A 13,991-nucleotide genomic window follows, 5' to 3' on the forward strand; every position below is an offset into this window, starting at 1 on the left:
TTTTCTGCTGTACTCACTTCTGACCAGACATACATAAGGACTGTGCCGCTAATACTATGGAAAATCCAATATCTAAAGAAGCCCTCTCCCTTGGGTCTTATGAAACATGTCAAACAGAATATATCTTTTTAAGTTTAGGTTACCTCAAATTTTGTAAAAATCTACTTAATCTGTTATTAATTGTGGTGATAATATTAAAATCCATAAAGTTTTGAAATTTATGCATTTTTTAATTAATTTATTTTGGGAATATAATCACCTATGATACATGAAGTTGGACATATTTTCTGGTTTTATTTGTGAAATGTAACAAAATGAAGGATTAGATAATTTTTGATTTAATAAAGGTAAAATTCAATGTAAGAGAATGTGTCTCTTTCTTTTCTGTGTTGGTCCATTTTCTGTTCTTTTAATATAATACCTGAATCTGGGTAAATTATAAAGAAAAGATTCATTTATCTCACAGTTCTGAAGACAGGTAAGTTCTAGGTTATGATGCCTGAATTTTTGGTGAGGGTTTCATGCTGAATCTGCTCATAGCAGAGAAGCAGTAGGAGAAATTGTCCAGTGAAGAAAATCTGAACACATGTGTGACACCCTTCATAACAACCCACTTTCTAGAAAATGACTCATTTTCCAAGGGCCCAGAATTTACTCCTTCATTCAGGCTCAGTCCAAGGAGAAAGGCACTAATTCTTTTTAATGACTTAAAGACCTCATCTCAAAATACTACTGCTCTATGGAATAATATTTCAACTTGAGTTTTCTTGGGAAAAATCCACATTTAAACCATAGTACTATATAGCCCCTCTGTCTACAATTCAGAGTCTGGGAGGTTGTATCTACTTGATTTCTTCCTTTGGGAAGAAATTTAGCAAATGCGAACATTTGAGGTCCCTGGAAATGAGGTGCTTCCCTCATCTATCACTCTGATAATCTGAGGAAGAAATAGGGCCTCCTTGACAGCCTAATGCCTTTGTAGCAGAGGAACTCTCAGGGCAGTGACTTCTATACATTTTTCTTTATAGCCCAGGATTCTTGTATTATAAACCAAAACTCATGCTTCCATACCATACCAACCAATATGTTATTTTTTGAAGTCTCATTGTTTTTACATCCTAAAATCATAATTAGTAACTATTGGACAAAATCATCTTTGATACTGATCTGTGTAAAAGGGAGGTTCCAGGAAAGTCTACCAAAGCTAGAAAGAATCAATAGAGGCTTCAGGGTGACAAATTTTCACTGCCACACAGAATGGGGTGTGGGGAATGTGGCCATCTTTGCTCTTGCAGTTCATGCTGTGTATGTGGCATTACTTAAGAAGTAGCCCCAAGGAAGAGTCCTGGGTCTCTTTTGGGAAAGCATGAGATTGATGTGACAAAAATAAAAACAAAAATATTTTTCTTTCTTTCTTTCTTTTTTTCTCTTTTTTTAAACAGAAATGGAATGCAGGGACACTTTACCACTGAACCACATCTTCAGCCCTTTTAAATATTTTAATTAGAGGTAGAGTCTTTCTGTATTGCTTAGGGCCTCACTAAATTGCTGAGGCTTTATTTGGACTTCTGATACTCTTGCCTCAGCCTCAGGAACTGGGATTATAGGTGTGGGCCACCTCATCTGGTGAGGAAAACAAAATTTCTAAACTTAATCCCTCTCCATCTGGGAGAATAAAACTAAAGCAAAAGTCAGAAAGAAAAATGTTTATAAATGTTCAAAAACACATACTAAAAAATACATATGATGACACCCTCTTTCTGTTCTTAAAGGTGAAAAATAAAAGAACAAAACTGAAAATCTTTAGATATAATCTGAATTTGGGGATTCAATTTTTTTAAGTCAGTGACTGTGGGCAGGAGTGTGTCCCTGGCCTGAGGGGGTGCCACTGTGGTGGATTCCTGGAGAAGGTTTTCAGTACTTTGAATAATCCCCTTTGGTCGCTTTTCCCTCCCCCACAACCATCAATTTTTTTTAAGTCAGTAACCCTGGTCAAGACTCTAAATGTTTGTTTATGAAGATTAGAGAAGGGATTACATCAAAATTTTCTACCTGGAAACTAATTACCCACACATCCAAACCACTCACACTAATCTAATCGCCCATGCTAATCTAATTACCTACACTAATTACCTAACACTGATTGGAAACACCCTAAATGCAATCAAGGAAGAAGTGGGTGTGGTCTTCAGGGACTCAATAAAAGTGCACTCCAGGAGACCAGCTCATTCTTCCCTGAGTAGAGTTTGAAGCTCACCTGGCTGAATGACTTCAAAATCGATCCCCTCCACACCTTGAGAGCCTGATCCTGAAGATTAATTCATAGTTTCAATTCTGTAGCAAGAACTGCTGAAACCATAGAGTAATTCTTAAGGTACGTATACAATTGCCACATGAGCTGTAGCTACTACTTTCCCAAACAAAATCAAATGTAATTCCATAATTTAAACTTTTTTTCCTTTCTTTTTCTTTGTATTGATTGATTGATTGATTGATTGTACTGGAGACTGAATTCAGAGGCACTGGACCACTGAGCCACATCCCCATTTCTATTTTGGATTCTATTTAGAGACAGGGTCTCACTGAGTTGCTTAGAGTCTTGCTTTTGCTGAGGCTGGTGAGGAACTTGCACTGCTTCTGTCTCAGGTGTGTGCTACCATGCCCAGTGCTCCTACATACTTTATAAGCACTCTGAAACTAGTTCTCAGATAATGTATAATTTTTTACCTGTAGGTCCAAAACTATTTTTAGGAATATTTTATCTCTTCCATTCTTAGAAGCTCAACTATAGTAGAAATGAGAACCCAGATTTTTAGCTAAATAAAAACTGTAAAGAAGTCTTTGTTTTTTGGAGCAGATTAAAATAATCACATATTTTCACAGTATGAGGTGCTTGATAATAGTTCAGACTTGTATAGAGAGCTACTCACTTAAATATTTGATTTATTTGCGTTCTTTATTTACTCAGTTTGTTCTGTTTTGTCATGTACAAAAGCAAGTTTATTATTCCCTGGAGAGTAGTGTGCTATTCAATGAGAATATGAGTAAAAATTGGTTCAGGTCTTTATCTCTTTAAGGGTAGATGATTAAATCCTTATGGTTTTCTTCCCTCAGAATAATGGATTCAGAAATACCACAAGTGTTCCAGAAAGAACTCACTTGCTCTGTCTGCCTGAAGTACCTTATATACCCAGTCACCATAGGCTGTGGGCACAGCTTTTGTTGGCCCTGTTTCTTTGTTCCCTGGGGACAAGCCCAAATTCTTGCCTGTTGCCCTGTGTGCAGGGAGCCATCACAGCAGGGAGATGTCAAAAACAATATTCTTCTGAAGAATCTTACATCAATCGCAAGGCAGGCTCACCTCAGGCAATTCCTGAGCTCTGAGAAAAATATATGTGTGACCCACCAGCAGACAAAGAAGATTTTCTGTGAGGAGAACAAGAACCTGCTCTGTTGGCTCTGCTGCAACCCTCAGGAGCACAGGGCTCACAACCACCCTTCAGTGGAAAGGGCTGCTGAGGAATACCAGGTAAGTGACACCAGTGAGAACACTGTGAAGGCTAAGAGATTACAAAAGAGCTGAGGATCTGGATGATGATGATGATTGCCCTACTCTTTTCTGTATGCTAGGTAACTTTATAAGCATCAAGGAAGAAGCTAAGAATCAAAGATGTAAGCAATAAATAAAATATGTAAGCATGCCTGACTTGGTGGAGCTTGATTCCACAGAGGTAGTGATAAAGGAGTTGGTCACTTTAATTTTAATTTTCATGGTTAAGGCATTAGAAACTGCTTATTTTGAAAAGAGTTACTGGCTACCAAAATGACAAATGCAATACATTTCTATACAGCATGAACATTTACTAACACTAGGGAATAAATTAGATAAAAGCCTTTGGGGAATTAACAGGGTAGAGCATCGGAAAACAAAATCTGAAGCCAATTGCCACACTATCTAAAAACTATTCATCTTTATCAGTATCCCTAGGCACATGGCTACATTATGCACTTTTGCAGTCTGATATCTCCTAAAATTCACAATCATCAATAGCAAAAGGACAGCAATATGATTTTTTTTTCTCACTAAAGTACTTATCTCTTTTTGTTTTATTCTCTATCATTGTGAGATTGAAGCCAAATGTGCTTGCTTCTCTATTGTTTGAGTTTATATTTCTTTTTCAGGAGAAGCTCCTAAAGCAAATAAGATCATTACGGGAAAAGATCCAAGTAAATCAAAGAAATATAGATGAAGAGAACAAAATAATCAGTCCATGGATCGTAAGTATGAGTCTATTTCCTTGAGACTCAGCTTGAAACAGACGTACTAGAAATCCATCCATTATTCATTATGGCATCATGGTGTAAGGATATTAGGTACATCATTTCTGGTGGCTTGGAATCCTAAAAGTCAAATTTGACTTTGTTGATCAAACAAATGACCAGGCAGTGTCATAGGGAGGTTTGAGATGAAAATTAATTTTCTCACCAGAGATCAGAATATTGCATATAGTGATTTAAGTGACAGCTCTAAATTCTAATCGCTTGCATGTAGAAATTTATATTTCAAGGATAAATTGTCAATCAAAACCTTTTCTTAAGATATTTCAGGCATTCATGAAGCAGATAAAAGTGGTTGGAGGGAAGGATGGGTTTGGTTCCTTGCCTTTGTTATAAAAACTAGGGAAAGAATGAAGATAAAAGAAGAGTGAATTTCTAATTTCTGAAATGTGGATGCATATAAAATTATGGCATATGTAACATACTGGTAAAAAGCCAATGGTCAAAGAGAGAGGTTTAGGTGGAGGAGGTTAAAATCATACTGGAATTGTGATCTAGACAATCTCTCTCTACAGTACTATGTGTATCTCAGGGAAGAGCTGATCAGGGCTGAGTACAGGAAACTACATCCAGTTCTTCATGAGGAGGAAAATCGACATCTAGACATTCTTAGAAAGGAAAGCAAAAGAATTTTAGAGGAACTCAAAAAAAGTGAAGCCAATATGGTTCAAAAGAAGAAAGACTTAAGAGAAATATATGAGGAGCTGGTGAAAATGTCCCATAAACCATATGTGGAGCTGCTCCAGGTAAGAACTTAGTTGTGCATGAAAGTATTTTATATGATTTGGTGTTCTCATTTTGACCACATTATTTGGTAGTTTTTTTTTTTTTTTTTTTTTTTTTTTTAATTTCCTGCATCAATTATGGGGTTCTTTCCTCTTTGGATATAATCTACTTAAAGTTTACCTTCTATCCTGACTATAAATAAGCAAGATTTATGAAACTCTGTGAGTAGCTCTCCTAGGATTTTTTTTTTAATTTTTCTGTTGTATCTTGCTTCTCTAAGATCCAGAAAAATAACAATTTATTCATGAACATTTCATTTTTTGCCTGCCATTTGACAATATGCAGACATCTTGGAAAAACTTGTGTTCTCTTTCTTCTGTTTAAAAGTTATGGAATTGGGGACAGTAAACACTGTGTATTACTGATATCCTTCATTCTCTTTAGACCCTCTGGATTCTGATTTAATCACAAATTCAGAATCTTTAAATATGTTTTACTGGTACTGTCCTGAGAGATGAAAATGAATTCATAAGAAGCATTGATGTGATGATATTTGATGCTACATGATCTTTCCAAAAACAAAATACTATTCAGTTTCTTAAAAAAAAATAAGCCTTTTTTTTTTTTTTTTTTTTTTTTGCAGGACTTGGGAGACCTATTGGCCAGGTAAATTTTGACTTTAGTGTAAACTGGGATACCATGGAGAGCTATGAAAATGCTTAAGTTGTTTCTAACAAAGTGAAGGTATATTTTATGTAGAGAGTAATCAACTGTGTGTTCATGTGTTTGTTTGAATATGATTTCCTCTTCCCCTTTATGAGAAGTCAGCCTGTATTTCCCCTGTTGGTCGAGGGATATATGTCATCCTGGGCTGAATGTTGATGTTCATAAATGCAACCATGTATGATTTGACATTGTAAATCATAAACACTGAGGTGCATGGGACAGTTTTTCCTAGTTAGCTAATGAGAGACATGGGTACCTCTGAGAAATGGGTTGTTAACTGGCAAATTAAGTAGGAAAGATTCCTAGAAACAGTCCCCTCTCATGTTCACAGAGGTACATTCACAAGAAAAAGGTTTCAAGAAACATTTTCAGCAGAATTGTTGTTTAGTTCTTTAAAAACTGTGATGTCATTTTTGTCACCAGAAGATTCATGTCCTCTTCCTACTTTCAGGAGTGAATCAGTGCAGCTGCACTTGCCTCAGCCTATAAAGCCAGCACTTCCTGCCCAGACCATCACTGGACTGATAGACAGGCTCAAGTGTTTCCAAGGTGAGTGTCAGCCCAGTGATGGGAGCATAGTGTAATGACTTTCAATAATGATTTTCTATGGGAAACCTTTCCATTTATTAACATTTAATTTACCCAAAGGGAATGGTCTGCCAATTGGTATTTATAATTATATTTAGTAATCTGATCACCATGATTAAATAAGGAAAAAAATAAGTGATCACTGGTAAAATAATAAATGTGATTTGGGCTATACATAAAAAACCATTTCAATCAATAAGACAATTATAAATTAGTTCAGTATGTTCCCTTTTTAAATTAAGTGCACTGAGTGATGGAGGTTATTTAAACATTACCCTTAAAATGTCTTAGAAATTGAATGTGTGATATGTATTTTATTAAAAATATATATAAATAAATAAATATATATATATATATATATATATATAATATACAAAATGCATTAAATTTAATATAATAGCATGTATGAACAAACATAAAATAACTGAATGCACAGAGCAATATTTCACAAGCACCAAAAAAAGACAATTTGGTATATGATGAAGCAGTTTTTAGATTTCCATGGTAGAACTAAATAGGAACCATAGCAAGGAATTATTTCTTTAGATTGAATGGGAACGCAGACCTCCAATTTCTCAGATGAAATGAAAAGTAACAAGCTGGAAGTAGACATGCCCACTCTTGTATTACAGTGTCCTTATATTTATCACTGTTTTCATTGTGATTGGAATATTTTTTCTTCTGCAGTTTTCTAGAAACCTGTGAGTGCAATGCACTTCAGCCACAATTACCCCTCTTCTTCTGCCACCCCCTCCCCCCCCCCATTAAGTCTCAGGTAGACCTTCTCATCTAACAGCAATTTAAAAGTTGGTTTTGATTTGAATATTCTCTTCATTCTACAGTGGAGATATCCTTTGAAAATACAGTGTCCAGTGATAACCTCAAGCTATTTGATGATGTGAGAAGTTTGAGATTTGGGCACGTCCTTCCAGACTTATCTTTGAATTCTGATGGAATTAAATATTTTGCTGCATGGGGAACAGAGACTTTCAACTCTGGGAAACTGTACTGGGAATTAGATATGAAAGATCCTTTGGACTGGGCTGTAGGAGTCTGTAAGGATTCCTGGATAAGAAGGAATGGCACAGTGATTGAATCCGAAGACGTGTTTCTTCTCCTTTTTGTCAAGGAAGATGATGGCCATAGTCTTTTGACAACCTCCCCAATGCTTTCTCACTATATAGAGAAGCCTCAGGGCCGGGTTGGTGTGTTTCTTGATTTTGAGAGTGAAAGTGTGAGTTTTGTGAACGTTGCCAAGAGTTCTCTTATATGGCGGTACCCTTCAGGCTCTTTGAATTTCCCAGTCAGGCCTTTTGTTCACACTGGCCACAAGTGAACAGGGATATGTCTGGAACTCTATGCCTGGGGAATTTACATTTCAGGAAGCCCTTCCTTGTTGAAGTTTACAATACTGTACTTTAGTGCTTTTTAAGTAATTTGTACTTGATCCAGACATGGTGGCACATGCCTATTAATTCACACAATTTGGTTAATTTGGGAGTCTGATGTAGAAGGACTTCAAGTTTGAGGCCAGCCTGGGCAACTTAGCAAGACCCTGTCTCAAAATAATTAAAAATTATAATAATAATAAGAAGAAATAAAAGGTCTGGGAATGTAGTTCTTTGGTAGAATACCCCTGGGTTTAATACCCAATGAAAAAATAAAAATGGCATTTTGTTGAATATAACTTTCTTTTTAAATATAAAGACAGTGTAAATTACCAAATTGCGTTGACTCAATTTTTTTTTTCTTCTAATGATGGTCATCTTTTGTGGAACATAAAATTATTGGCAAACTATGTGTTCCAGATGCACTACATGCTGTGACTGCTTACATGTTTTGTGAATTTGTCAGATTTAAGATTGCATAATTTTATGATTTAAGCTGAATGACATTTTTTAGGATGGATTTTTATATCATTCTCTGCAATAAACATTATTTTGATGTTTTCATCTTTCTATTGATCTAAGAAAATATAATTTATTTTTCCTTGGGAAATAAAACAAATGAAGTTCTTTCTCACACTCAGGACAAGGACCCATTTTTCACTGAAGCCAGTAAACTTGGACCTTCCTCTTTCCCTTATATTTCCTAAACTATTTTAAAGGAGTTTTATGTTAACAGCAAAACTGAGAGGAAATTAAAAAAAAATTACTTGTATTAACTGCCCCCTCTTTCTAAATACAAGTGTGTAGCTTTACTCGTTTCCAAAATCCCTAGTCAGAATGATACATTTGTTAAAACCAATGAACTTATTTTAATACACAGACTATGCGGATATCACATATTTTAATATCATATAATGAGGAAAGAAGTTTGTGTGTGTGTTCTTTCTTTCTAAAAATATATCTCTAGTCTATGTATGAGAAAATAGCTGGAAACCAAAACTGAAGATCATTTTACAAAAGACCTATGTAGTATTCCTCAAAATTGTGAAGGTCGAGCTAGTCAGACAGAGGAAAATTTGAAGAAAGAAAGCTTAGAGGAAAAACAACCATCAGGTGGGGAATTACAACAGGAGGCTGCTACTAACTCCGTTCTATCACCAGAGGGTGTAATTCAACCAACAGCTCCATCTACAGCTGAGCGGCCCTCAACTCCCGTAGTTGATGGACGGAATCCTGAGGCAGGACCCCAAAGATTAGCATGCCCTATACTTGAGTAGGCAGGAGGGCAACGAATTCACCATGCTTTATATTTCAAAATAGTGAAGCAATTAAAGGAGGCTGTAACAACCTATGGGCCACAAGCACCCTTCACTGTGAGCATGGTCGAATCCATTACCAACTTAGACATGACGCCAGCAGATTGGGCTAACATGTGTCTATCTGTGTTAAATGGAGGACAATATTTGTTATGGAAGGTTGCCAATGAGGAATTTTGCATGGAGACAGCTAGGCGAAATGCAGCAGCTGGTTACCCTCAAAGAAATCTAGATATGTTATTAGGAAAAGGACCTTATGAGGGTCAACGGCAACAAATTGAATATGATCCTGGCGTATACGCACAAATTGCTGTAGATGCGGTTAGGGCATGTAAAACTTTACAGGGGCATGGAGATTTACAAGGACAATTATCTAAGGTAATACAAGGAACTAATGAACCTTACGCTGAATTTGTAGATAGGCTTATTCAAACAGCTTCTAGAATATTTGGAGATACAGAACAGGCAATGCCATTTATAAAACAACTGGCTTATGACCAAGCAAATCGTTGCTGCAGAGAGGTCATTAGACCAAGGAGACATGAAGATTTAAACACATATATTAAATTATGTAGAGACATTAATGAACAAGGGCAAGTCTTAGCAGCAGTACAAGAGGCTTTAGATGCCAGGCCAAAAACATGCTATAATTGTGATCAAACAGGACATTTTAAGAGGAGTTGCCCCATAGGAGGAGGGTTTAACAAAGCTAGGAATCAAAGGAATAGAATACCGGGTATTTGCCCACGATGCCGTATAGGGAAACATTGGGCTAATGAATGCCGTTCTCAAACCACCATAGAGGGTATTCCATTATCAAAAAACAGACAAGGACCAAGTGTTTACCCACAATATCGTGGAGAAAGGCATCAGGCTCCATTGCCAAAAAACGGACTGGAGGGCCCAATGCTCCGGGGCCCCAAACCACAAATATACGGGGCAATGGAGGAACCCAGCAGAACCATCAAGGTAGTGCCCAGGACGCATTATCCATTAAATCCCTCATCAGACAAACTAGAGGGAGCGCAGGGTTGGACATCTGCACCTCTGCCAGAGCAGTACTAACTCCAGAGATGGGAGTTCACATCATTCCCACAGGAGTAAAAGGACCTCTTCCCCAAGGAACAGTAGGCTTATTATTGGGACACAGTTCTTCAACACTAAAAGGACTTATGATAAGTCCTGGGGTAATTGATCCCAATTATGAGGGTGAAATAAAAATTATAGCTAGTTCTCCAAGAGGTATATCAGTAATTTCACCAGGAGATAGAATAGCACAATTATTAATAATACCCAGCCTGCATGATAAATTTTCCAGTCATACTGTAGAAAGAGGTTCCAAGGGATTAGGCTCCACAGGTGTAGATTGGGCTATGCTGTCTTTAAATTTAGATTCTTGCCCCATGCTAAAACTAAATATTCAAGGACATGACTTTAATGGGCTACTGGACACAGGTGCTGACCTTAGCATCATATCTCGTCAAGAATGGCCAAAACATTGGCCATTACAACAAGCCACTCAGACGCTTCGAGGCCTAGGAGTGGCAACTAATCCCCATAGAAGTGCAATGGTCTTAGATTGGAAGGATCCTGAAGGATGTGAAGGAACTATACAGCCCTGTGTATTGGATCATCTTCCTATAAATTTATGGGGATGAGATGTCCTAGATCAATTAGGTTTGACATTAACAAATAACATCAATCCTAACGTGCCCACTACTAGGGCTAGACAAGGCTTTAGGAAAGAAAAAAGATTAAGAGAACAAGAACAAGGTATGACAGCACCAATTCAAATAGATCAAGAAATAAATAGACATGGATTGGGTTTTCAGAAAGGGCCACTGAGACAATCAAAATTACTTGGAAACCAGAAAGACCAGTGTGGGTTCCTCAGTGGCCCCTGACTAAAGAAAAGATACAAGTATCCCATGACCTGGGCAAACAACAATTAGCAGAGGGACATATACAACCTTCCATATCTCCCCATAATACTCCCATTTTTTGTCATTAAAAAGAAATCTGGTAAATGGAGATTATTACAAGATTTAAGAGCCATTAATAATGAGATGGTTATTATGGGACCTGCTCAATCAGGGATTCCCCAATTGTCTGCTTTACCAAAAACCTGGTATGTTTTAGCTATAGATATTAAAGATTGTTTTTTTTTTTTTTTCAATTCCAATTCATCCCGAGGATAGTCCACATTTTGCAATTACTATCCATGCACTAAATCATGAAGGTCCTGATCAGAGATATGAATGGAAAGTACTCCCTCAAGGGATGGCTGATAGTCCAACTATGTGTCAAATTTATGTTAACAAAGCAATCCAGCCACTTAGAAATCAAAATCCTGAACTACAAATGTTTCACTATATGGATGATATGTTATTGGCACATAAAGATAAAAACACATTGCTAGAATGTTATGCCACACTTACAAATTTATTAAAAAATTATAACCTAGAGATAGCAATAGATAAAGTACAATTAAATCTTCCAATTAATTATTTAGGAGTTCTATTATCCTCAACCATGGTCCATCCACCAAAAATTCAAATATGAGTAGATCAACTCAAATCACTTAATGACTTTCAAAAGTTATTGGGAGACATAAATTGGATAAGGCCTTATCTAGGCATACCAACAGGAGAGTTGGGACCTTTATTTGATATCCTAAAATTTCCATCAGATCCAAATTCACCCCGCACGTTGACGCCTGAAGCAAGAAAGGCATTAAAAATCATTGAAACATATATGGAAAATATGCATTTGGATAGAATTGATGTAAGTATGCCTTTATTATTTATTGTACTGCCAAAAAAATATTCCTACAGGAGTATTTTGGCAAGAAGGTCCATTATTGTGGACACATTTATCTTATTCTCCTAACCCTATTCTTACTAGATATCCTGAGGCTGTAGGACAATTAATACTCAAAGGACTAAAAGCAGCAAATGGAGTGTTTGGGATTTCTCCCAATAAAATTATTACTCCATATACTATGGATCAAATTGATGAGTTAGCTAATGAGTTAAATACTTGGGCAATAATCATGTGTAAATCTAATGTTTCATTTGATAATCACTTACCATCTAATCCTTTGTTGTCTTTTTGGTCTAAGCATCCTGTAGTTTTTCCAAAGATGACAAGAAAAACCCCTATTATGAATGCTCCAGATATATTCACTGATGGGTCAAATAATGGTACAGCAGCAGTATTTACCGCTGATCAAACTTTTACATTTTTAGTACCCAAACAATCAGCTCAAAAGTTAGAGCTTAATGCAGTGTTACAAGCTTTTATGATGTTTAAAGATTCTGTATTTAATTTATTTTCTGATAGTCAGTATGTAGTTAATGCTATAGTATCCCTTGAAGATGCTGGTAGGATTTCCCCTTCTTCTACTGTTTTCTCTTTGTTTTCCACTATACAAAGTCTAATCTGGGAAAGAAAAGATCCATTCTTTATAGGACATATCAGGGCACATACAGGATTGCCTGGAGCCCTTAGTTTGGGCAATGAATTAGCAGATAAATCTACACATGACATACATATTTTCTCCACAATAGAAGAAGCTATAAATTTTCATAAAAGGTAATGCTAATACTTTACAAAAGCATTTTAAAATAACTAAAGAACAAGCCCGACATATAATAAAACAATGTCAAAATTGTGTGACATTTTTACCACAAGTTAATCTTGGAGTCAATCCTAGAGGACTGATACCTAACCATATTTGGCAGATGGACGTCACACACTTGCTAGAATTTGGAAAATTAAAATATTTGCATGTTACAGTTGATACTTCTTCCAGATTTTTGATGGGCTCCCTTCATGCTGGAGAAAAAACTAAAGACGTTATAGCTCATTGCTTACAAAATTTTGCCACTGTGGGTGTTCCAAAACAGTTAAAAACAGATAATGGCCCTGGTTATGCTTCTACCTCTTTTAAACAATTTTGCTCATCATTTGGCATTACTCACGTAACAGGAATTCCATACAATCCACAAGGACAAGGCATAGTTGAAAGAGCTCATCAAACTATTAAAATGTACTTATTAAAACAAAAGGAGGGAATTGGAAAGGCCCCCAAAGATAAACTTAAAATAACCCTTTTTACTCTAAACTTTTAAAATTTGGATTCATCAGGGCTTAGTGCTGCGGAAACACATTTGTATCCAAAAAATGTACATAAGCCTAAGGTACTTTGGAAGGATATTCTAACAGGACAATGGAAAGGTCCTGACCCAGTGATAGTCTGGAGTCGGGGCTCTGTTTGTGTTTTTCCACAGGGAGAACAGCAGCCAATTTGGATTCCAGAGAGATTAACCAAAACAATTTCTACAGACCAAAAGGAAGATGATTTGACTCAAATCCGTAACAGCTGATATCCAGAACTCCAGCTTGGCTATTCTTACATCTGCGACAGTGATTAACCCAGGATGCTTTTTTCAATATCTATTTTATTATTGCTTTTTCCCACATCATAAAGTTCTATTTTATTTTTGAGCTCATACAGACCTAGGTTAATGTTTTTCTGATCAGTTTTATTTTTTGACTGTGGAGTTTTTAAACATTGCAATGGAGATTTCACCTAGGTAAAGCTACAAGGCCTTTACTGTTGTCTTATGTGTTGTATGTTACGTGTGCACACTTCTGTTTTGTGTTGTATGTCTGTATGTGCGTATGTCCATATATCATATATGAGGAGCGCTCATGAATATGGATCTGAATTTTTTTTATTATTCACGTGATTTTAATAGTTTAATTTAATTTGGGTAAACAGCTGTTGAGGATTGTTTTCATACATGAACAAATAGGAGGTTAACAGATCTGTTTGTTTACTTTCACCTTTCCTTTTCATTATATTTAATAATTCTGTTCAGGATAATGTAAATTGTTCTAAAAA

General features: G+C 36.3%; 1 protein-coding gene across 1 annotated transcript; it reads left to right on the forward strand.

Annotated features, from left to right (window-relative positions):
- The first annotated feature begins 1,607 nt into the window (after nt 1-1,607).
- Nucleotides 1,608-8,330, forward strand: LOC124098022 (tripartite motif-containing protein 43-like). The gene is made up of 7 exons (XM_046452540.2): nt 1,608-2,374; nt 3,115-3,529; nt 4,183-4,278; nt 4,854-5,084; nt 5,708-5,730; nt 6,242-6,339; nt 7,221-8,330. Exons 2-7 carry the CDS (start codon nt 3,119-3,121, stop codon nt 7,712-7,714), a joined length of 1,353 nt encoding a protein of 450 aa, XP_046308496.1. The 5' UTR covers nt 1,608-2,374; nt 3,115-3,118; the 3' UTR covers nt 7,715-8,330.
- The last annotated feature ends 5,661 nt before the right edge of the window (nt 8,331-13,991 follow it).

This window comes from Marmota monax, unplaced genomic scaffold (assembly GCF_021218885.2).
Source record: "Marmota monax isolate L192 unplaced genomic scaffold, Marmota_monax_Labrador192_F-V1.1 WCK01_AAM20220418_F8-fsc00688, whole genome shotgun sequence".
NCBI lineage: Eukaryota > Metazoa > Chordata > Mammalia > Rodentia > Sciuridae > Marmota > Marmota monax.